The sequence below is a fragment of the Etheostoma cragini genome, chromosome 9, assembly GCF_013103735.1.
Source record: "Etheostoma cragini isolate CJK2018 chromosome 9, CSU_Ecrag_1.0, whole genome shotgun sequence".
Classification (NCBI taxonomy): Eukaryota; Metazoa; Chordata; class Actinopteri; order Perciformes; family Percidae; genus Etheostoma; species Etheostoma cragini.
In genome coordinates, this window is record NC_048415.1 from 28,404,808 (window position 1) to 28,430,900 (window position 26,093).

A 26,093-nucleotide genomic window follows, 5' to 3' on the forward strand; every position below is an offset into this window, starting at 1 on the left:
CTGGGAAAACACTGAGACATTCACAAGGGGGCAGAAACGGGAAAACAAACCCAACAAAAACCCCAAACCACAACAATCCAGGATGACAATATCACCACTGCCCCTATAATTACTATGTTTAATGTTGCTATAACTTCAACTCCAAATGAAATGGCCAAATATGCCGTTTGTAGATCCCCTCAAGAACGATGGCTGAACTAACTCATTTGCCTGTGCCTTTCACAATCTTTAAAAGTCAATTGTTAAGATTAAAATAGCTTTGGATCTGACTTCATTATGGTTAGGGTCAGAGAAAGACTGTGTTTTGGGTTTACATGGCTATTTCTTTAAGGTTACAGCACCTTTTTTTGCCATGGTTAAAATCGCAACCACTTAGCTGAGGTTAGTGAATGGCCGCCCCTAGGACCGTCTTGAAATCTATTGGGCGAGAGATATATTTTCTATGGCCACTAGAGGGCTTTGGATTTAAGGGGGGGGATTTAGGTAATTTTCTAGTGTACAATGCTTGAAGTGGGGCAATCCCATCCGTGAAAACAACGCGTATATGGACACCTACCAATATTCATTCTTCCTTCTTTCTTCTATAATTATCCTAGAATATCCTCTCTTTTTAAAGGAAACTTTGACCCATACAACACTTAGAGCTAGCCTTGGTGAGCACTTACCCCTAATGTCCACTGGTTATGGTTGCATCATGTTATGGGTGAACTCCCACTCAATTTAATTTAATGTGTCAGCGTCCACTAGACATGTGAGGGGTGTGCCGTTTATGTAGCTCATTTCTGCCAGTGTGGCTCACGTCTCTGAAGTGTGGAATTACTTTGTGAATGTACCTGTGTATTTCAAGAACAAGTAGGTGTTGATAAACTTTTTTGCAGGGAGAGCACTTCTGTCTTTGGTGTAAGTGTTGCTCATAATGTTAAGTTTCTGGGTGAAAAGATTGTTAGAGAGTAATATGGAAAATAAAGGGAGAGAGAAACAACAAAAGACAAAGAAAGTGAAAACAATTTTTTTTTCCTGAAACACTTCCAAGCGACAGTAAAGGCACCGTGGCGATGAGGCAGTCAGGTTGCATCTGTGACTCAACCAAGCTGTGTTTGCTGGAGATGCGAGGTTAGGAACTCACTGAGATGCCATGTAGTGTGACTGATATGCAAGCAGAGGTAAGTGTTGGGGAAGGTGATTCCTTTTAGATAGAGCAGAGTGATACAAAAACATCTCTGACAGAAGTGAAGTCCTGAACAACAATTTAAACTTTCTTTGTGTCAACAATTTTTTTTTTGTCCTTCAGTGCAAATGAAGCTTCATAAACCATTAGTTGTAATTAGTGACCCAACTAGATGGCACTCTAGGTTTAAATTCAGTTTAAAATGACTCATGGAATGGCACTTCTTTGTCCTTTAAGCCTTAGTTAAAGAGAGCGTCATATATTGGGCTCAGAAAATAAAGAAAGTCCGTCTCAAAGCATCGTTTGGACATCACTACTCGCACCTCCATATCCAAGAATGTAATGCTTGCATATGAACAAAAATGTGATCAATGTGCAGTGAGCCTTTGAAAAGTTTAACCGAATAAAATTCTTAAATAAATGTATACATTTCTATTTCTGCTTAAAGGTCACACAGCATGCTTTCCCCTGTTTTCTGTCATAATTACAATGTTATAATGTTGTATTTTCCTGTTAAACATAGCCAAAATATTAAGGTAAACATATTTTAGACAAAACTCTCTGAGCTTAAAGGGATACTTCCCCAATAAGCAATGAGCTTTGTACCAGTAGAAACACAGTAGTATGTCCAAATGGCCGTGCTTCACTCCCTCATGTCCCAGAAGACCAGAAATCTCTGTATTGTGTGTCTGGATAAAAACTGAGATAACGCAAAACTCGTCCCTTTACGTCATCAGAGGCCTCTGTGCCCAGAGGCGGGGAACTACAAGCCAGCTAGTTCCACATGTTATTAACCCGCCCATAGGGAGTTGGACCCGAAGCGAGTCAAGTGTCAGGCATCCAACATGTATGTGCATTCAAACTGCCCTACAAGTGTACCACTGGGATACATAGGTACAGATCGGAGAATACAAAGGAAACGTTTTTACAGACGGAATATTCAACACACTACACGTGCTTTGCCTGCTACGGACACCAGCACCTAAGCCCGCGGTGTCGCACAATGCCCGAAGCAAGTGCATTCTGAGATTTGGTGTATTTCATCCACTTGAGCCAAAAACACATTTTCTGGCTGTTCTTGGCCTATAAGGCGCCAATTTCTGAAAAGAAAAATCACATTTCTTGTAGATAAGTGATCCAATTTAAAGATATATTCATCTTTCCAATAGTGAAATATACCTTTAAACGTTCAGATGTCAGACTGCACTGAACGCTCTGGTTTCAAAACTCTTTTCCACTCTGGGCTTCAAGCCGATCTTCTATGATTGGTCATCTGCTCCAAGTAGGCAGGACTGCGTTTTTTTTTGTTAGACACTGCAGTTTTAACAATGTTGCATGTAACTACATGCTAATGGCAGTAAACAGCTTGGCTGCAGTGTTAAATTCTCCCCAATCCTTTGTCCCATTACTCCTGAAACATTTTCTGTTTATGTAGTATTTTGTTTTAAAGCCTTTATTTTTAAAATAGTTTTTTAGTGCCATTTTTGGCCTTTATTAGATAGGACAGCTTTAGACATGAGAGAGAGGGGGAACGACATGCAGCAAAGGTTGGAATCAAACCTGCGACGGCTGTGTCGAGAACTAAGCCTTTGCATATGGGTGCAAATTCTACCAGCTGAGCTACCAAGGCGCCCCTTTTTGCGATTTTTGACTATAGAAATTGTAGAAATAGTGTCTACAGCTAACTAAAGAAGAAACATGGCTAACGACAGTAAACATTGGCTTCTGGGCTGTCAATGTTGTTAAATTCTCCCCAATTTCGGGTCACATTACTGCTGAAACATGTCCGATTGGGTAGTGCTTGGTTTATGGTTGAGGGTAGAAGGGGCTCCTTTGCGCCATTATATATTCTAACGCTAGCATACTGCTAACTAACTAGCTACAGTCTATGATAACTCAACATAGCTGTATTTCTCCCCAAATTCCAACCACTTTACTGCTCAGACATGTCCAGTTGTGTAACATTTGGTTTGGAAGCCTTTATTGGTTATTTTCCGTGGTACAAAGTCATGCTATATGCTCAGTTGCAGTAATCAGAGCAGACTGGACTTTTTTGGGAGGAACGATAAAAAAGACAGGTGCTCCTACAGAAAGTCTCATAGGGTGAATACAGGTGCAGAAGCCATGGGCAGTACGAGAAAAATAAAGTTTTTTTTAAATTAAAGCATGTTAACATGTTCTAGTACAAACTAAAAAATGCTATATAATAGTTGCCCTTTAAGATTGTCTGTCTAAATTAGCACTGCAACTAAAAATTAAAATCATTATCAAATAATCTGCCAATTACTTTCTTGATTACTTGATTATTTGTATTGTCAATAAAATCTCAGAGAAGCTTTAAAAATACAGTTTTTAAGCAAGAATACTTTGCAAACTGAATATCTTTTTGGGGTTGAAGTGCTAGTCGTACGAAGCGACATTTGAAGATGTCACCTGGGATTAAAACATTTTGATCAATGGATTATCAAAATACTTGCCAATTATTTTCCTGTTGATGATTTAATGAACTAATCATTCTCCATTCTGAGTCAAAGATATGAGAGGCATCTTTAGTCACACAACAGTGACATTTCCTAGTACTGCACTCAACATGATTGAAAGAAATCCCTACAAAGCCTTTAATTGGATTGCTGCTGGCCATCTGTAAAACAGATAATGATACAGTCAAGAAAGACTGCTATAATGGATAACGTGGTATGCTTATTTTTTTTAGAATGAACTCTACATGCTGACACAAATAGAATCCCTTTCTGTTGCTGTCCAGAATGTTGTGGCAGCAAGCCAAGCAAAGTCTTCTCCTCAGCTAGGTCCTCCAACTCTTTCTGGGGGATCCTGGGGCATTAGGATTAACATGTTCCGATATGTGTGCATATCTCCTCCCTGTTGGACATTCCTTGAATAAATCCACAGGGAGCTATTCTGGGGATATCCTAGCCAGACGCCTCTTCAACTTAATCCTTTAGGTGAGCCCAGCAACCCGGTGGAGGGAACTCATTTTAGCTGTTTGAACTCTAAGTACCCAAAACTCATGAATATAATGGAGGGTTGAAATTCAGATCAACTGGAAAATGAAAGCAGTAATGTACCTCTAGGCATCACAAAAGTTTGTATAGCACATGTTTCACTGAAAAAGCAGCACAAATTATCCTCTCTGTCTTATATCTTGCCCTAAACTTTGCACACCTTTAATTGGGAAAGCAGCTCATGTCAACAAACTGTACATTTTCAATTCTACATAAGGATTTCAGCCATTGTTGGAGTCCAAGTCGACAAGAACACCCTTGACTCATTGTTAAGCCTTGTGTAGGTACAAAAAGCACTTATAGACTGGACAGACAAATTCCCTACTGGCTGTAACAGAGGTAACACTGTACACGTGGAACTAAAATACCGTAGGCTTAAGCTACAGAACATGTCAACTTTACTTTTACCTTTGTTGGGAGGCATGGCTAGAGGAATGCAGGCGTCTCCTTGCCCTGTAGATGGAGAGGACAGCAATGTCTTTGCCAGGAAGTCAGATATGGGCTGAACCAACAGAGATGTCAGACTACCTCCAGCCTCTCTTGACACCTCAACTAGAGAGAAATACAAAAATACAGGAAGATAATTAGAAAACCAATAACTAACAATCAACAGTCATAGTTTCCCTTTTAATTGTCATGGTAGCAAGTTGTATGCACCTGTGAAACACTGTAAATAACCATAAATAGATCTAATTGAATCTTTTGCCCCTGATTGATAGACGGTATGTAGTGAAAACCTATTTCATAATCTGCATAAGGATTTTGAATTTTAGCCATATCCAAGGTCCAGTGGAAGCCAGAAGTCCTTCTGAAAACATGCATTTAATAAAAGACAGCTGACAGTTTGTCTTTGCCATCAGTTTGGAAGTCAATCAGATGTGATGGGAATGAAGAAAAACCCTTTCTCCATACTACCCTTCTCTTTCCACAGTAGAAATTACTCACACATAATAAGAAACACAGGGTGGAGTCTCGCACATGATAAGACTTAAGTTGTGTATTTGTTAAATTGTGAATTTGGTCTCTCAGTGATCATAATAGTCAGCAGGGCCTGATTAGCCTGACTGCACTCCTATCTCTGGCTACCACAGATATTGTTTGTCCTTTTCAGGTTTAATTCAATCCATTCTTTGCCTGCCTATCCGGTATCGGGTCAAGGGGGCAGCAGCTCCAGCAGGGGACCCCAAACTTCCCTTTCCCAAGCCAGATTAACCAGCTCCGACTGGGGGATCCCAAGGCGTTCCCAGGCCAGGTTGGAGATTTAATCTCTTCACCTACTCCTGGGTCTTCCCTGAGACCTCCTCCCAGCTGGACGTGCCTGGATCACCTCCCTAAGGAGGCCCCCAGGAGGCATCCTTACCAGATGCCCGAACCACCTCAACTGGCTCCTTTCGATCCTACTCCAAGCTCCTGACGGATGACTGAGTTTCTCACCCTATCTCCCAAGGAGACACTAGCCCAACTCCTGAGAAAACCCATTTCGGACGCTTGTACCCTGGATCTCGCAAACAAGACCCCAAAAAATGTAAACTCCTTCACTTGGGGTAAAGAATAATTCCCAACCTGAAGAAGGCACTCCATTGGTTACCTGCTGAGACCATGGCCTCAGATTTAGAGGTGCTGATCGTCATCCCAGCCGCTTCACACTCGTCTTTTTGCAGATGATGGGTTAGGGTTAGGGTGAGTATGGAGGCTAAGTGGTTTTGGATATAAACGTACAAAGTCAATATTTCCAAAGTAAAAGATGAACAGTCCTGTACCCTGTGGGGTAGTGGGGAGCTCCATCTGCCTCACAGCAAGAAGGTTCTTGGTTTGAATCCAGGGCATTCCAGGCCTTTCTGTGTGGAATGTTCTTTGCGTGGGTTTCCTCTGGGTGCTCCGGTTTCCGCCACCGTGAAGACATGCATGCTAGGTAGTGCTACAGTAATAATAGCCCATTGGCTAACAATGGGGCATTTACTGAAAAGTTGATAAATGTGCATTGTCATAATCGAATAAATAAATAGATCTAAATCTAGATGGCATCATTGGCCTGTGACCTTCAACACTCTCTGGATCGGTTTGCAGCCGAGTGTGAAGCGGCAAGTTTAATTCATCCAGGATAAAATGGTGTGTAAGGTTGCTGGGCACCTGCTATCCTCCCATGGTTTTCTGACCCTTTCTGCTCTCTCCTCCATCCCCGTAATTGGGTAGACTGACTGATAATAGACATAGTTTCCATATGTGGAACCATTGAGCCAATATGGGCATAGCTTTTGGCAACAGAGATAGCTGCACTGTTTGATATGCCCACATTAAGAGAATAAAAATGTTCTTATCTAAACCTTGCTTCAGGTCCACCCAGCTTCAGTTCATAGCATTGCTGTTCCACTCTCCTGTGAATACATACAGTACGTGAGCTACATACAACTTGTGGATGGGTATCATGGCCTACAGTAATAACATACTATCAAAAGGCTAAAAACAAAGAGCACTGCTGCTCAGCTCCAATTGTCATTGCTGCACATGTCGTGATGACAATAAGGAAGGTAAATTGGCTGTTATTTTAAATTATATGTTTCTTTATTTTCTTAGGTATGTTCTGTTTAAGTTGTTGTGTGTTGTATGTGTCACCTGGCTGACATTTTTAGTTTGGTTCAGTTTTACAATGACGCAACTCTTTAATATTTTGTAATGATAGTAGTTGTTTAAAATCATGCTAAAATAACAATCTATTAAAGGAGAATTCCGGTCTTTTTCAACAGTTAGCTCTGTTGTTTGTAAATTTGGAGTGCTGTCAGTAGAGAGAAAATTGAAATCAATCTGTGTTGTCCACACACTGTCATCCTCCTGCTAGAGTTAACACACAACAGACTTAAACAGGGCAAGTTTTAAATGTGTTTTCAGCCTCTTAACATGTTCAAAATGTCCTTTAAAGTGCCTACCCATGTAAGGGGCAGCGCAGCCGGCTGCAGCCGGTCAGAAGTTCAAGAGCCCCCTGTGGCTTGGTTCCCTATATCTGCATGCTCAATTGCTCTTGAACTCTTGCAGCTCTCCTGGCTCCACTGAGAAGAGACAGCTTAAAAACTGTTTCTACATAGTCATTACTAAGGAAATAACAACAGCAAAAATTCATTTTGCAATATTGGATTGTATGAGTTCAAGCGACCAGTGTGGACTTCACCGGAAAACAGGAAGTAAACAGAGGTATGGGTTAACACAACTTGTATACCTTTCTTTCACATCTACATCAGTCAGATTAGCTGTGTGCCCTGGAAAGGAATGACTGCACATGGGTAGGCACTTTTAATGACATTTTGAACATGTTTAGAGGCTAAAAACACATTTAAAACTTGCCCTGTTCAAGCCTGTTGGGTGCTAACTCTAGCAGGAGGATAACACGGTGTAGACAGCACTGATTGGTTTCATTTTTCATAATTTACAATATATATATATATATATCTGCTCAACCTATTGAGCTAACCTGGCCACCGATCTAAGTTATAATTCTGTTGGAATTAATGCTTTGGCTCGTGACAGTGATACCCGGTTTAGTTCACAATATATCTAAAGCAGGCGAAGTTACTCCATGCAACACTTGAAATGCAACGATGCATCTGTAACTTAATCTATTATTGTAAATGAAAGTGTTTCTGTCTCAGCTACATTTTCTTTGTGACTATACAACGTCCTGGTAACACTAAATCAGTAATACTGTGGGCAATACAGCCCCATAATATAAAAGAAAGACCTTTACAAAAGCAGGTGTGCTAAAAACACTACGCCTTTTGTCCAAAGTGGCTGATAGAATCCACACAATAGCCACTTTAAATACAACTAAAAAATATCTGTTCTGCACTAGAATGTTTTATTTACAAGAATGCAGTTACCAACAGAAGTAGGACGTGTTCAGTTGACATTGTCATGTCGGAAGGAACCAAAAACACAACACTGTATTAGACCAATGAGGACCTGCTTAAAACACAACAAAGGTTGAAAGAGGGACATTAACCCTGAAAACTAACAAAATCTGTAATCACCAATTTAGGTGATTAAAGGTCTCCTTAGTCATATTCTGTCTTCATATCATCAATGTTGCATGAGGTTAAATCCAGATAGTGAGACTGACTTGGCAATCAGATGGTTGAATTCCTGCCCCATGTTTTCAGGAAATAAGATTAAGGAGTTAATACTAAGGAGGTAAAGACAAGTAAAAGTAAAGACAAAAAGCGAGGTCAGGTGATGGTAGGTGTTGGGATTTAGGAGGCACAGGTTCAGTTGTTAGCAAATATTAAAGGCATTTTGTCAATAGTATTAAAGTTATCAGTATTGATATATTGACAGCTTTATCCAATTAAATAATTAATAAATGGGGCACCATCCTGAACTCAAGGACCAATAACTGTGGACCTGTGGATACTGTCCCGATAAGGGATTTTCTATTAAAAATGCTAGTAATTATTATTATTTTTATTATTATTATTATTATTATTATTATTATTATTATTATTATTGTTAGTATCTCATCATTTATAAGGGGAAGGAGTGAATCCGAAAACTGCCTTGTACAACAAGCTGTTATTACAGCACATGCACAAATAATCACAGAAAACTGCTCATTAAAAAAGGTATAATAGGATTTATTTAACTTCACCAATACGATTAATAACCACTAATTCTTTAATCAATTAATCCATTATTCTACTACAGCTACAAAGGCAAAAAAGCAAGAATTTGGTGTGTGTGTGTGTGTGTGTGTGTGTGTGTCTGAGGAAGAGAGGGGAGCTGCAAGATGGTGACGAGACTAAATGTAAAGGTACTTTATTGTCACATACACATGTATGTAGCAAAATTTGTTCTATGCATTTAACCCATCCCTCAAGGCAGCAGTGGGTAGCCATTTACAGCGCCCGGGGACCAACTCTGGATCTCAGCCAGTGCCTTGATCAAGGGCACTGACCGGAGAACTTAGTACATGTTTCTGATGGTGGGGGTAAACACAAACATGGGGAGAGGGGAGAACATACAAACTCCACACAAAAAGGACTAGAACAACCTGGGTTCAAACCCAGAACCTTCTTACTGTAAGGCCAAATTGCCAACCACTGAGCCACCATTTTAAAAGACTCTTATAACTTAGACATAGTATTCAAAATGGCTAATTACCATGATGGCGTGAAGATGAGCTGAGCTGCACAAACACACTATCTGTGCAGTCAAAGACTATTTAAGTGCCGGTAAGCAGCGGTGCAAGAAGTATAGTATACTAATACCACACTGTAAAAATACTCTAATCCGCTAATTATTTCAGCTGGACATCCAAGCCTAAATATTATATCTTAACAGCGAAAACACACCAGGTGCGTAAACGTTGTTGTTATCAAATCTGTCCGTTCAGCCGAGAGGAGAAAGACTGCTTTGTGATCTTTGTAGAAATACACACTTGGTATGAATGCCCAGGCAGTCAAATGAATTTAGTGGAGTTAAAAAGTAGGCTACAGTGTTTATCTCTGAAACGTAGCGGAGTAGAAGTAGAAAGTGGCATGAAAAGAAAAGACTCAAGTAAAGTACCTAAAATCTGTACAGTACTTGAGTAAATGTACTTAGTTGCCAGTAAGGAAAGAGAGGACAAAAGCGATAGGAAAGACATGGGAGGTTGGAGGGAAAACATGCAGAGCTGGGGTGAGAAAAAGGACAACGGGGAATAGAGAAAGTGGAGAAGTGGAGGGAAAAAGGGGGAATTGTGTAGGAGCAGAGGTAAAACACTTTACATGAAACATAATATTGCAAGAATATACCAAGGAACAAGCTAACGGAGAAATATCTCCTAATATAATTCATAAATTGCTAATAGGTGACTCCTGAATAACTCATGCTGAAGTTAGAGGGAGGGCATATTGCTCCTGTTGGACCGCTCCTCTCTTTTTTAATGAATTGTCTGCTATTCACCTAATAGAGATGATTCTGTTATATTTGTTATCCGTGTATCTTGTGAATATTAACGGTTCTGACAAAAGCCCAGTTCAGACCAAAGATTGGCGACGGGACTTGAAGAGTTGAAACCTGCAAATTCATGCAATTTGCTGGTCTGCAGCGCTCTCAAACCTGAAAAGAGACGATGTATCATCTTCATAACAACACCTCTTTGTAATTCCATCCTAACTTCATGCACTTTATATTTACGCACATCCCAAAGTGCTACATAATAACAGGTGTTAAAAAAAAAAACGCATGGAGAGCACATAAAAAAATAAATAAATATGAAAAAGGTTAAAACTCTGCCATTTCAACCAGCTGTTTGTAACATAAAAATACAATGGATTATGAATAATTTTAATTCTATAGTCTATAGCTTACGTTACCAGCTGACTTCTCTGACGGCTGTTGAAACAGGAGACGTCCCTTACGTTCTAAAACAAGCCTCTGCCACTTTAACAGCTGAGTCGCAGCAAAATTATCAGCTGGCTTGAGTTGAACTGAGACGGGCCGGATTAGAACACTTGTGAATCTTTGGTCTGAAGTGGGCTTTAGTGGCAGTGCTTTCCTGCCACACCAGTTTTTTATTAAAATATCCTCTAAATTCATAGTCCGTTTCAAAAAGATGCGCGCAAAGCCATTTGGACCGTTTGGTAACGCTACGGAATATCCAGAAGTTAAAGCAAGAGAAAAAACTATCTTCGCTGAGTTTTGTTGGTTGCCATGATGTTGTGACCCTCCTACCCACGGGGTTCAGGAAAAACTTTAATTTTACATCTTGCTCCGTTAGTGTTGAAGGAGTTGGCAAAGGCTAACGCAAGTGACGCTAAGCCGATTGTCTCCCCTCTTGTTAGCCTGGTAGGAGCCATGCTACCAGAGGGACTCTGGGCAGATCCAATAGTTTTAAACTTTAACTGAGTACCCGCCTTCAAGGAAGTTAACACTTGTCACTGGAGAGTGGCCAGACTCTGGACAAATGAAATGTACCAGATTCGGGTAGGACCAGTCTAATGTACTAGAGTCTGATAGGACCAGGCTAATGTAACAGAGTTTGGTAGGACTAGGGTAGTGTACCAGAGTCTGTTAGGACCAGGCTGATTGACCAGAGTCTGGTAGGACCAGGCTAATGGACCAGAGTCTGGTAGGACCAGGCTAATGGACCAGAGTCTGGTAGGACCAGGCTATCAAGTCCCGGCATTTGAAGGCAAATGCCATTCCGAAAGTTAAAAGACCAGCTGCAGACAAATTGGAGGTAATGTCTTTGGGATTTATACTTTACATGGCTGAAATAATACTCACAGCTTTCTTTTTCCTGTGAAGAAAATGTTTTTGTGAATGTTTCGTGAATCGGATTCGGATGAACTATCCATCTGAACTGATATTTTCAATCTTGTTATTATCCCAAAGCTCTGTCTTCGCCTGTTAGCTGACAGTCTGAGTCCCCACAGTTACGCATAGTTACAGTGAGGGAAAAAAGTATTTGATCCCCTGGCTACTTTGTACATTTGCACACTGAGAAAGAAATGTGTGGTCTATAATCATAATGCTAGATTTATTTGAACAGTGAGAGACAGAATAACATTAACACATCTTCTCCGAGTCATTAGGTTTTGAGGCTGATGTTTGGAAACTCAAACCTTCAGCTCCCTCCACAGATTTTCTATTGGATTAAGGTCTGGAGACTGGCTAGGCCACTCCAGGACCTTGATGTGCTTCTGCTTGAGCCACTTCTTTGTTGCCTTGGCCGTGTGTTTTGGGTTATTGTCATGCTGGAATACACATTCACCACCCATCTTCCATTCCCTGGCTGAGGGAAAGAGGTTCTCACCCAAGATTTGACGATACATGCCCCCATCCATCCTACCTTTTATGCTGTGAAGTTCTCCTGTCTCCTTAGCAGAAAAACACCCCCAAGCATAATGTTTCCACCTCTATGGTTGACTGTGGGGATGGTGTTCTTGGGGTCATAGGCAGCATTCCACCTCCTTCACACACCGAGAGTTGAGTTGATGCCGAAGAGCTCCATTTTGGTCTCATCTGACGACAACACTTTCACCCAGTTGACCTCTGAATCATTCAGATATTCATTGGCAAACTTCAGAAGGGCATGTATGTGTGCTTTCTTGCGCATGGGGACCTTTCTGACGCTGCATGATTTCAGTCCTTCACGGCGTAGTGGGTTACCAATTGTTGGTGACTATGTTCCCAGCTGCCTTGAGATCATTGACAAGATCCTCCCACGTAGTTCTGGGCTGATTCCTCACTTTTCTCATGATCATTGCAACTCCACGAGGTGAGATCTTGCATGGAGCCCCAGGTCGAGGGAGATTGACAGATCTTTTGTGTTTCTTTCATTTGCGACTAATCGCACCAACGGTTGCCGCCTTCTCACCAAGCTGCTTGGCAATGGTCTTGCAGCCCATTCCAGACTTGTGTAGTTCTACTATCCCTGACATCCTTGAAGAGCTCTTTGGTCTTGGCCATGGTGGAGAGTTTGGAATGGGATTGATTGATTGCTTCCGTGGACAGGTGTCTTTTATACAGGTAACAAGCTGAGATTCGGAACACTCCCTTTATGCGTTTTTTTTGATTTTCTTGTTGTTATTCTGTCTCTTACTGTTCAAAAAAATCTACCATTAAAACTGAACATTTCTTTGTCAGTGGGCTAACGTACAAAATCAACAGGGGATCAAATACTTTTTTTTCCCACTGAAACTACGTTGCTACATAGTCATTAGTAAGGACATCAACATGGCAAAACGTTTTTTTTGCGTGGACATTTTTTGGGGGAATATTGGATTGTATGAGTTTGACAATTGACTAGTGTGGACTCCACCGGAATACAGGGAATAAACAAAGATATGTGCACTGGCTGATATTAGCAAAATTAATATTGATTAATATTGATCAATACCAGTGTAATGAGATTGATACCTTGGTTTTCAGTTTCTCTCGAGTCTGCACTGCAGCGGTTTCATTAAAGAGGCGACCTGCCTTTCTATGTCTATGTAAGTGCAGCGCGCTGTGTCAGAGCAGGCACACTTTGCTCCTCCTTCCTTACTCTTGTGATTGGATGTTGTAGCGTCACGTGACACAGCGGCACCAGGCAAACAAGCAAGCATGCAGCCAGGCCCGGCGTCGGCAAACACCACACACAAACACACACACACACACACACACACACACAAGCAGGAGAGAGACGGAGCAGAAGAATGGCGGAGAGGAAGGGGAGCTCTGTGTGGCTATATTTTCAGGCCAAAAATGAAATAACGGTAAGCTGTATAATGTGTAAAAAGGATGTAAGACCCAGTGGTAACAAAACAAATGTATACAAGCTCATGAAAATCCGGTTCTGGGTTTTAACTTATTAATAATCCAAGTGTAAAATCCCAAAAGCACTTAAAGGTCACGGAAATGCATCCACCTTATTTATAAAAAGTATCGGTATTGTGTCGTTATTGAATTGGTTTCGGCGATACTGGCCTTGTATTGACTTGGTATTGGATGGATATCTAATATTGCAGTATTGCACACCACTAGTGGCAATGTGGTTCTATTGGGCGCTTAGCACCACTCGTGACGATTGTGATTGGTGTAAAGAAATTCCAATAAACCAAAGCATGTTTTTTTACCATCCCAGAATGCTGGGTGGACTAGTCTGACCCTCCCCTGCAGCGCTGTGGCGGAAGGTCTACCAATGTAAAACTACATTGGCATTAGTCCATACATTGTTTTTAAGGAGAATACCTTTAAACAGATGGTGCTGACCGATTAAAAATAATTGTTTCAGTCTGGTTTAAACAGAGAGCAAAGATTCTCATGATGGTTCTTCAGTTCTCTTTTCTCCATTCTTTTCATGTTCAGTGAAGCGAGAACTCCACAAATCAATACCTGGGTAGTGTCCACACTCTGTAAATTAGTCTTTCCAGTAATGGACACTGAAATTCACTGAAACCTGGATTGACAGACGGGCTCTATCGGTTCTTTTTGTGAGTGTGTGTGTGTCTGTGTGAAGACATCTTGCCATCTTGACATATTCACAGAGGCAAGACCAGGTGCTTACTTAATGATGTGCAGTGCATGGAGAAAATCATCAAACCAAGTTAAAGTCAAAAATAATACAAAAGTAAAACAATCAATACTAATCAAATGCTGAAATTACAATTCAAGTGGGATTTTTTAAATAAATAGGTTGGCTAACCTTAGCTAATCTCTGTCTTCTCATGTCACGTCTCCTCACACAAGGTGTGTAACAACCTCATGCTTATGGTAGCATTGACAATGCAAAAGCCTGGGTAATGTATTACATATTTAACAGGCTGCATGTGAGCATTAAATATTAAAATATTATTTGAATATAAAAAAAATTATTGTCACAAAAATATTAGTCAGTAAAAACATAGTCACTGACAAATACTCTGTCAATTCTCCAGAATAACCTCTATGCTCATAAAGTATGCTTAGAGCATAATATGACAAACTTAAGCCTGTCAAGAAACATGAGATGGACAGATTGACCTGAATGGAACATTACTTGGTAATAAATAACACAAAGTAGTGTCACACTTTTCACTTGTAAAGGTTAAACATCCCATTTTTTTTAAGCCACTCAACACAAATAACGGACCTCATGCATTATAATACGGTGCTTGGCAAACCAGTGTTATTTAAGACTTAGTCCGCGGTTAACTCAAGTCAAATCGACAGTACATGCAAAAAACTCTAGCTTTGTCAATAGCACATCTGGACGGGCTTTAAAACTGAACTTGCCATTCAAAAGACCCTTTTCTCTACCCATTTCTGCTAACAGAGGTTTGTTTCTGATAGCCGTCATGTTACTGTTGCATAACTCTGTGAACTTCCAAAAGTACGGAATGGCCCGAGGACCAAAAAAGGTTTCCAAACTGGCTGGAAATTATCCACCTATCATGCAGCATTGTATCATATTAACACTTGTTTTCTCCAAAAGACTAAGATTCGTTTCTGCAAAATTCTAGAGGGAAAAGAAAAGTGGGAAACTCAAAAGAAGGAAGAGTACCCTACCCCTCCGGCTGAGTACTTTCTTGTTTTTATGAAATATGTTTTAAAACCTCAACAGATGACTAACTGAATGACAAATTATGATGGATGTTTTTTGCAGTGTATTATTTCATTATTGATTGACTTGTAGAACGCAATAATGTTGTCACGCAGTAATCTTAATGCCAAGGTTCAAGAAACTCAATAACTGGGCTTTTCATTTGTGGTATGGACATTCATTAATCCCTGGCTTGTTCAGTATGAGGTTCTAGTCATTCTATTGATATTATGGCATGTAGCGCAAGACAAATGGCAAAATGACTCTATACATATTCATCTTGGTAAGAAAAGTACTTCATTGGTAAAAAGCATGTTCTTCTGGAAGAAGTCAACAGTGATGCAATGCTAAAAGTTCTCAGTGAGTCACAGTGTGCCACAACAGATACAGATTTTAAGAAATAACTGAGACAGAAAGGTTTCCCCAGGAGGTTTATGCACTATAGCTGAGACAGCAGGACTTCCCTGAGACGGAAATATACTACAACATATAACACAACATGTCTTTTCATGGTTGGATACACGGTACTTTTACCCTCCACTATCTCCATAACACCATTCAGCTGAAAATAAAGTATTCTTTTATCTACAATAGAACATAGTGGTTTAATGCATATTAAATCATGCCACATCATACCACACATTACCATGCTATCTAGGCCGTACTGTGCTGCCATACACCTTAGAAACCATAGAATATCATAAACCACGCAATAGCAGTTGATATAGCTATAACCCATGCAAACACAGTTTATTTTACAGTACATTATTGAGACATAGCGAACCATACTGTATATCAAATTAGACCACAACTAGAAAGTCTAACTTGCAATAAGATAGTAAATGAACATAGTTGTACCCTAAGTTGACACCATATACCTAAATCATAATGTCAGAAACCGTACGTGATGCTGTATTAGACTTTTATAGAATTTCTAATTTTCAGACTTTAGTATTATTAATTATAAAGAATTGACGCAAGGAAGTATTGTTGAAAAGGTGCACTGTGACTTCTTCGGTGTGGGTGTACTTTTCTGTATGTTGTCATCTGCACCAATGTTTTGCACTTTTGATTGGCTGTTTACATAAAGTCATCATTTTAACTTATTAACTATACTTAACTACTATAACTAAAGCTATAATGCGTAGTTTCTGTTGCCCACAAAGTTACCATTTCTGGGTTACTGGACTACCAAACGCTACTGCCCAGACAGATTTACAGGGCCTGCAGCTCGCTGTTCTCCCACCCCTCTCCTGCTAAATGGCCGCTGTGTGTGACTGAGAGCTAGAGTCTGCTAGCTTGTCAAACCCGCAATCTCTTACCACATTATAATGGATATGTGTGTTATTTAAAAAAACGATCGAGGAAATAAACGCCTCTTGTCCGTGAGTCTCATTGTAAGTGTCCGCAGTGAGCTGGATGGAGGTCTTTCAATGAGTGCTAGCTAGCCTCCTCCAAACAAGACCTCTGAAATTCACAAAAATGAATTAAATTAAAATCCGACAAAAGTTAGCTGAGCTTTGTAAGGCCTTAGGATAGCTGTGATATAAGTGCCATGATGAAATTCAAAATGTAAATATGCTATAGTTATGCCAAAAGTGTAGCTAGCTAGCTGCAATCTTTTCCCATTGGATTGAATGGGACACTTTATTGCAGCTATGAGATCCCTCAAATTCACAAAAAGGCATTAAGTTAAAATCGGACAAAATTGTTAGTTTTGTAAAACCTTAGTGACCCGTGACAAAATTTAAACTGTAAATATATTTATTTATTTTGGCAGTCCAGTAACCCAGAAACAGACTTTGCTCTGCGGGCTGCTACTGTCCCATCAGAATGTGGAGCTCCTGAAGTCTGACACATTGTACCAAATTTGCAATTAGCCATCAATTTTTGTAAAACATCCCATATTTGAGCTTTATATAGTTGACTTCTTGCATAAAAAAGTGAAGTTAGTAACAAAATAGCAAAGGAATAATGTATAAAATTGCAGTGTCGGAAAAATGAGATCTGCTGTATCATCTCAAATGTATGTGTATGTGGTTCGATCAACCAATTAGCACGCAGCTTATCTAAATATTCATGAGCAGACCATTTTTGGAAGAAAAGCTCTTGTTCCAAATAGGGCCAATAAATAAAATAACCGGGCCATTTTCCGCCCAACCAATGTTACATACCCTATCAGGAGACCTTAAGGAACAGTGGGAAATATCCTATATAATTATTCTATCACCCCTTTAATTAGATTTGCATCAAGACTCATGGCAAGGGCTTGAAATTAACAGGTGGTCATTAATATAAAATATTCATGCATTGTTGCTTCAATGTTGATCAACTTATTTTGAAATTCTGGTTTTTACTTCCACTTCCTTCACATTCTGCTTATTTAGCAGCTTATTAATTTATATAGTTTTCTGCTAATTCTGTGAAGAAGCCACTGACGGTAAGTTCTCATACTACTGCTATAACCTTTATGTAGCATAATAACTATGTATATTCTCTGTATTTTGTTACGTTACAATGTTTAGCCGATGTTAATAGTATTTATTGTGCCGTGACAATTCTGATGCAATCATCATTTCATTATATTATTAATTAACCCATGTGTTTATTAAACCCGTGAACTAATTTATGCAAATCTAGACAATTAACAAAGCAATTTTCATATTCCAATACTTTATATTAATAAATAAAGATCTAGTAACATTGACCCAATACAGCTTAATAATTAGTACCGTCAAACAATTACAATATTTAATCCCAATCAACCACATTAATGTCATAGTTAACTTGCAATTAATCACAATTAATCACACATATTTATCTATTCTAAATGGCTCTTATTTTATTTTTGCTCCATTATTTATTCTGATTTTAATGCTCTTACCAAAATCGAAAAGTGGATTGGCTCACTCTGTGCAAATGTTTTTTATTGAAAACACCATTGGTATATAACCTACTGTGTGTTTGGCCATCAAGTGGTATATTTCCGCCGGGATGTGCTGCGATGATAGCTCAGTTAACAACAACCAAACCCACAGATAACTTTGGTCTTGTCAGTGGAACATTTGACAACTTTTAAAAAGTAAACTTTTCATCCAGAATCGTATTGCCGTCCGTTTCTGCGTCTCGCGCTCGCCATCCACTCAAAACGTAACGTTGGTACTCTTTGGGCGGCTCACAAGCCCAAACAAGTGTGTGCGGTGTGCCTTTTGTTTTGTTTCTGGTCTAGATCCAATGTGGTGTTGTGTTTTTATCGTTACTAGTTGTTGCAACAGCATGTTGAGAAAAAAAAAAGTTTGAGTTGGAAAGAACATTCATCTCTCAAATAAAAAAATGACACGTTAAACTGTGTTTGCGTTAACTCTGCTAATAACACATTGAACTGATAGCACTAGTTTCGACATTAACGTGGTTTTAGGTTAGATGTCCGATTACATTTTAGAAAGTTTATTAAGACCTAACAGTGGGATGAAACAATGGATCTCACTTTAGATTACAGTACAGTCTTGTTGGATTGTGTTGCTAATTACTCATTTATTAAGGTGTAATTGTGAAATAAAGACGCAACGTACTAGCAGCTTCCATAGCCACTGTTACTTTTGAACTGGTTTTAACTGTATGGGAGTACACAAGCATGTATTAGGCTATGTATTACCACCTACAAACTCCATGGCAGAACGTCCAGGCTATGAGGGACAGAAGTAGTTACCAGATGTGACTCATCATGATTTTCCTTTACTTAACGTACAGTTTTCTTCTATTGAGCCACAAATTACACTGTGACGAAGGGAAACTACAGGCCAAAAGTTTGAACACACCTTCTCATTCATTTCATTTTCTTTATTTTCATGACTATTTACATTGTAGATTATCACTGAAGGCATTAGAACTATGAATGAACACATGTGGAATAATGAATTAAAAAAAAAAAAAGTGTGAACTAAACTGGCTCACATGAGGACCGCCCAAGGAAAGGAAGACCATAAGTCACCTCTGCTGCTGAGGATAAGTTCATCAGTCACCAGCCTCGGAAATTGCAAATTAACAGCTGCTCGGATTAGAGACCAGAGGAATACCACACAGAGATCTAGCAGCAGACACATCTCTAGAACAACTGTTAAGAGGAGACTGCGCAAATCAGGCCTTCATGGTGAAATATCAGCTAGGAAACCACGGCTAAGGAGACGCAACAATTTTTTTTGGGCCAAGAAACACAAGGAAGGGACATTAGACCAGTGGAAATCTGGGCTTTGGCCTGATGAGTCCAAGTTTGAGATCTTTGGTTCCAGCCGCTAAGTCTTTGCGCAACGGAGAAAAGGTGGCCGGATGGATTTTACATGCCTGGTTTCAACCGTGAGGCATGGAGGAAGAGGTGTGGTGTTGTGGGGTTGCTTTGCTGGTAACAATGTTGGGGATTTATTCAAATTGAAGGCATACTGAACCGCCACGGCTACCACAGCATCCTGCAGCGACATGCAACATCCCACCCAGTTTGCGTTTATTTGGACCATCATTTATTTTTCAATAGGACAACAACCCCAAACACACCTCCAGGCTGTGTAAGGGCTATTTAACCGAGAAGTAGAGTGATGGAGTGCTAAGCCTCCACAGTCACTGGACCTGAACCCAATCAAGATGGTTTGGGGAAAGCTGGACCGCAGAGTGAAGGCGAAAGGGCCAACAAGTGCTAAGCATCTCTGGGAACTCCATCAAGACTGTTGGGAAACCATTTCAGGTGACTACCTCTTGAATCTCATCAAGAGAATGCCAAGAGTGTGCAAAGCACTAATCAGAGCAAAAGGTGGCTACTTTGAAGAAACTAGAATATTCTACAATAATTCTACATGTGTTCATTCATAGTTTTGATGGCTTCAGTTATTATCTACAATGTAAATAGTCATGGAAATAAAGGCATTCAAAAGCATTGAATGAGAAGGTGTGTTCAAACATTTGGCCTGTACTGTTAGTACTAATACTGTTAAATGCCAAATAAATGTAATGTCCTCTGAGCTCTCAGTGTTATTTCTGACTATAACAAGGCTATGCCCAATATGTCATTTCTAATTAGAGTATAATTTAGGTGTATGGTGTCTAATTAGGATAGGTAACTTTGATTGTTTTGTGTATAATATGGTCTGATTTGTTACAAAGTAAGGCTTATTATGTCCTATTAAAGTGCCATAAAATAAACTGTGACCAACCATGCAATAAGGCCATCTTCAGACAATCACAAATGTGTAGAAAAAAAACTCATTTATTTCAATTAGCTGTGTGCCGACACGGAGGCTTGGGCAAGAAAACTTCAAGCTTCAACTGCCTCAACCTTTCCTGCAGTGAATGCAATATTATCTGGGTGCCTTTTTTATTTGAGGATTGCAAATTTGAGTCTGAATACCGACATTCCAATATGACATCAGTTTATTTGAACACCAAGAACATGTTTTGTCTTTACGTCACATGTATAAAATAGCTTTTCTAAGAATACTTTAAGACACATAAATCCTCATGGTTTAAAAAAAGACAACAAAAAAATCGCACCATGACAGTAATAATTTACCTTGTTTGCAGTTTGAAGTGTCCTGTCAAAGCTATAGAGGTGTGGATTTTACCGTATAATGGTGTTCTTCTTTGCGGCTGGTTTGATACAATAACTGACAACATGCAGAGCCATTGCACTTTACACAGAATACCTAATGATGTCAGATCTTGGCTTGCACACTATCGTGCTGGGGACACTGAGGCAGGCATAAACCTAGCTTAGTAAAGAGGTGCACTGTTTAAGCATTTTCGAAAACAAAGAAGATGATTACAGTTGATATAGAACTTTCTGTCAAAGTACTACTATTTTTTAATTCTGATGGCTGAAATACTCAACTTTCATTGATATTTGCAAATAAAAAAAATCCTAGAAATCATGAAAAATATATGCATATGCTTAGTCTTGTTAGCAGTTATTTGCAAAACAAAGTAATCTTTGAACCTTTGAAACGGAACAAGGCTAGGAATCTATGCTAGCGGCTCTGTAAAGCATCTGTGCTGATGCTAAACAGGTATAATGTTTACCATGTTCTCACGATTATTTGTTGCTTTTAACCAAAACAAATGTTATTGTCACATAGGCTATTTATAACTGCGAGAGGGAGTGTGATGGACGCTACTCACACAGAGACGGCTGACTCATAATGAACGGGTCCAGCACGGGTCAAAAGGCGGATACAAACGTTGTGTGGATGAAACGTCTGTATCTTCACTGCGCTGCATTTTTATGAACTATGATAATCTGGCCATGGGTCACATCTCTGGCCCAGGTCCAGGTCCTGGTCCAGGTCCAGCAGCTCCGTCTCCCACACTGTTACTCTACCAACTGAAGTTAGTTGCATTCAATAACTTCTTCTGTGTTTTTCGCCGTGGCGGCTGCGATAGCAGAGTTACTCCCGGAAAACACTGGTACAAATACAGGTTTGCCCCTCATACTTAACAATATACAGCTTTGTTAATAACAATTAAAACTTTGGACTAATGTCAGAAGTGTGGACCCGGCGGCCGCTGTGTGGCGGGGCGCGGAGAGTAAGACGATAGAGCGTAGAAAGATCCAACACAGGCCCGGCTCCATCTAGAAACTAACCTGCACTGGGTGCGACAAGTACTTTGGCTGGCTCATGATCGATGGGTTGACGGAGCGGTAGATGGGCTATGCAAAAAAAACAGGAGCGTTCTATGAAATGACCCTTTAAAAATCGCTCGTTCACGCAAATTTGATCGTGGAAAGTCTAAATTGTGATCGCGATTAAAATTCGATTAATTTTGCAGCCCTATTTTGCAGGTATTTGGTCATAAACCAAAGTATTAGACAAATTCAAATTTTGACCTGATGAAGAAGCAAATTTCGTATAAATTGATGTTGGAACATTTTGACAGGATAAGTTACATTTTTTACCTGTTGCTGGTGTAAGAGGAATAGTCAAGTGATCACCAAAGTCATTAAAAATTCTAATCTGGGTACCATGGGTATCTGTATTAAAAACCATGGCACACCTTTTAATAGCTGTTGAGTTATGTCAGTCTGGGCCAAAGGGGCGGGCCGACTGACTGACAGACAGACAGATAGAAAGACAGAATGACCGTCTGACATTGCCAAACTTACAGCCATGCCACATGGCTAAAGAGAAAAATATGCTTCCACTCTAAATAAAAAAATATAACATGAGCATAGCATGCCATACATAACATTACAATCAGACAGACACATACATACAACATTTGGATACATAAATTGGCTCAGTCAGGCCTTGGGTACATTGTGTGTGTCATTATAAACCCCAAAGTGGATACTTGTAAGACAAGATAAGAAAGAGACTATGAAAGAAAGATGATAGAGAGACAGAAAATGTAGTCATTAAACAAATGACGTGACAGGAAGCATCACACGGTCTCCCACAGTGATCAAAGCAGAGGAAAGGAATGCATTACAGCTAATAAGCACTGCAAGAGGGTACTCTCCTCTCATCCCTGTCAATAGCTGACACCTCACTATAAGAAACTAGACTAAGCTCACACCAGCAGACAGAAGTGAAGGAGAGGAAGGGATAGAGACACAAGGAAAGTGATGGATACAGAGAAGACAGAGGAACTGATCAAGTTCTTCCAGGACACAATGCCAAAAATTAAATCTTGTTTTTCTTTTAATGATTAGGACAGAATTCATGTTTTTTGTTCATCTGGTCTCTAAGTCTTTGCTTTCTTGCCTTGGCTGTTGGCAGCTCGGTCAGCTGGTGGTTCGGTTGCAAGGAAAAGGAATGTGTGGAATAAAAACATCAATACCTTTGGTGCTCCAATGATTACTATCTCTGAGTAGTAGTCGGAAAATGTTGGCAAATTAATCGAGAATAAATCCCTTGCCATTTAGTGTCCTTTTGGGGCTATCCCTTCTATACCCAACTATTTATTGTTGAATATATGAATCAACACAATTTTTATGGCACAATTTGCCAGTGAATGCGTGATATTTCTTTTGCCTTCACGTTTCTTGGGGAATAAAAGCATGTCTTTATCCAGAGGTGTATCTACCAAAGTTATTCTGTCCCTATTAAACTAAACAAATTGGAATGAAGCAGCGAGCATTCTGATAAGAAGTGAAGCTATTGCTTTGTGAGGACTGGTAAAAAAGGAAAGCCAAGGTTAAGTGTTTCATTTTATTTTCCTACAAAATGGAATAGAACGGTTGTAATAAATTCAACCTTCCTATTTCTTTACTTGTCCTTCATGAAGCTTAATCTAAATAATGAAGACTGGATTTAAGTTTCAATCTAAAAGTTCTTGATACAAACTGGATATCTGATTTCATACCACTGCATTTATTGTCAAATTGAGTCTTACAAATTTATTACTAGAAAACATTTTTTAGATTTTCTTACTCGAGAAGTACTTAAAAAAGAGCGACAAATTAAATTTGCACTGATCTTTTCCATCCACACAAACTCAAACAGTAAAGGGAGGCAATCACAAACTTTCAAAGTTGAAACTACCCTTATTCAGGTTAGATCCTATCTTACTGCTTCTCCTCTGAGGAAAATTAAGCTGTTTTGAGACATTTTAATGCACCACATAATAAAATGAAGATATGAAGCAATCAGTGGTTTGAGCGAGTTGCCTGTGCCTTGATTTATTGTGTTTGGGAATACGATTGTGCTGTGAAAATCAGCCAGACATAACACAGTATGTCATGGTTAGCACTGGGTAACTGGGACCTTTATGATGCAGAACAATATACTTCTGTATAAACAAGTATAAAAATTAACTGAGTAAGCTCCACAGTCTCGTCAGTCATCAAGTAGATATCCCCCCCAAAACCTGGTTCTGAATAAAGACCAGTTCCCGATATGCATTTGTTCATTTATATTGTGGTTTTTGCAGTCCATGACAATGTTAATTACCTTAAGTGCAACAAAGGGCTGCATGTGTTACAACAGCGTGACTTCATATTAAAAGAATACGGGCACTAGAACTCTCCCATTGAAAAGGCAGCCTAACAACTGATCAAACTCCTGTTGAACAAACATAAAATGCATTTGCAAGAACAAGTCTTTGCACACACAAATGCTTAAACGTAACTTGTGCTCTGTATGGAACTGTTTAACCTAATTAGCCAATTGTCATCAGCTTTGGCAAATTCTTTAATACTTTGAGGCTGAAACCAACCAGGCCCCCCTACTGCCAACATTAGTGCCAAACACATTATCAGCAGAGGGTGGATGAGGACACATTCCGACCTACAGTACATTAGCCCTTCCAATCATATCAATGAATGCTCACATAACATGGGTGCCAACCGAAAAAGTTGATGCTGATTGAACTTATGCTTGAACGTGATGCATCTTACAAGATGCTGCATTGGCCTGAGTCCTGAGATTACTTGTTATGATTTGACACTGTGAATAAAAATGAATTAAAATTAAATTACTGTGTTATGTCATGGCCACCTTCCTACTGTTAAGCTATTGGTTGTCGCAATGAAAGATGACACGATTAAAGCCGTGCTAAGTTTTTCAGAGCAGTAAACTCTTTCCTCATGAAATTATAAATGGGTGTGCAGTGTTTTGGTGTCTGATAAGCCTTCAGATTCATGGATCTGTTACGTTAACTGGCCTGCCTGGATCGTATTGTCTCAGTGGTTCATGAAACAACAAACCCTACCAATACTGCCTCTGAACACTCCCTGATAAATGAGTTCCACAGGGCTGTTACCTAGTTTATTATATATATTGTAGTCATAATATATGTAGTTTTAAGGGCCAAACCAAGAATATGTAAAGCTATTTCATAGTGTTTTGTTTTCTTTTTGTTTGTCAAAAAACAGACAAGGATTATATTGTTTCACACAGTAGCCTAGTTTTCATCCACACTTGTTCATGCAAATTAAGTGATATTGAATCCAAAATGCCCCAAATACACTGCAAAATTTGATTGAATTTCATGAATATCAACTCAAACGTTCTGTCTCTTCGGATTTTCTCTTAATTGGTAAATGTTTAAGGTGATAAACGCCAATGGAAACGTTATTTGCGGAATAAATTGAATGAAATGAAATGTGTTTACGTTTTGGATGGTTTTATGGTTAAGCATCTCTACAGGTCAGAAGTGGTGAAGATTGTCGTGCGCACTACCGGGAGTGCTGACGCAAATGTTCCTTATGCTGCAACAATCGTTTACTACAGCCTTGGTGCGATTGATGGCCAGCACTTTTTATTGACAAGATCCCTGTATCCTTTAGCAGGGGATCTAATCTAAGCTAAACACCTGTGGCACAAAGTGCACTCTAGAGTTATTCAGTGAGATCTCATGCGCCTCATCCATTCCAGGTAGGTATATACACCTTCAGATTCATCCTCGTTTGTATGGCATTGAACACTGCGCAAACCCACAGGTCCACGGTGGTCTTGTTGACTCCAAACATTTTGCCTACCAATCTATACTCACTGCGCATGCAGCCAGTTTGTAGAGCGCAATGGTGATTCTCAGTTGGAACAGCGGTCGATTGCTTATCGCATCTTGCATTAGGGACAGCCAATAAAATTACAGGCCAAAATGTTGTCTTGATCATCAGAAAAGGCTTCAACCAAAGGGTTTCTGGGAAGTGTCTCTGAAACACAATCTCCCAGAGCTGTTTGGAACGCTGTTGATCCAACACCACATGCCGCGTCAGTTGTCATAGGGAATTTACATGCATCTGTCTCATTGTTTTCGTATTTTAGCTTGATACGTCACACTGGCACATGTGCAATATTACTCATTTTGGCTAGCGCAACTTTGTTTGCAAATGATGCTTGAATTTTGTGCGATTTTGTGCGAAAATGAATGGAAACACCATGAA

At 39.6% G+C, this 26,093-nt stretch overlaps 1 protein-coding gene and 1 long non-coding RNA gene across 2 annotated transcripts in view; one reads left to right on the forward strand and one right to left on the reverse strand.

Moving 5' to 3' along the window:
• LOC117950913 (inactive N-acetylated-alpha-linked acidic dipeptidase-like protein 2) overlaps positions 1-26,093 on the reverse strand; it is a 498,171-nt gene that overhangs the window by 203,397 nt on the left and 268,681 nt on the right. Inside the window, exon 8 of the mRNA XM_034882332.1 lies at positions 4,600-4,743. Coding sequence (XP_034738223.1) covers positions 4,600-4,743 — 144 coding nt within the window. The remainder of the gene's footprint in view (positions 1-4,599; positions 4,744-26,093) is intronic.
• On the forward strand, positions 693-25,477 carry LOC117950920. The gene is made up of 3 exons (XR_004658006.1): positions 693-703; positions 14,842-14,852; positions 25,343-25,477. It is a non-coding gene; the product is annotated as an uncharacterized LOC117950920 (long non-coding RNA).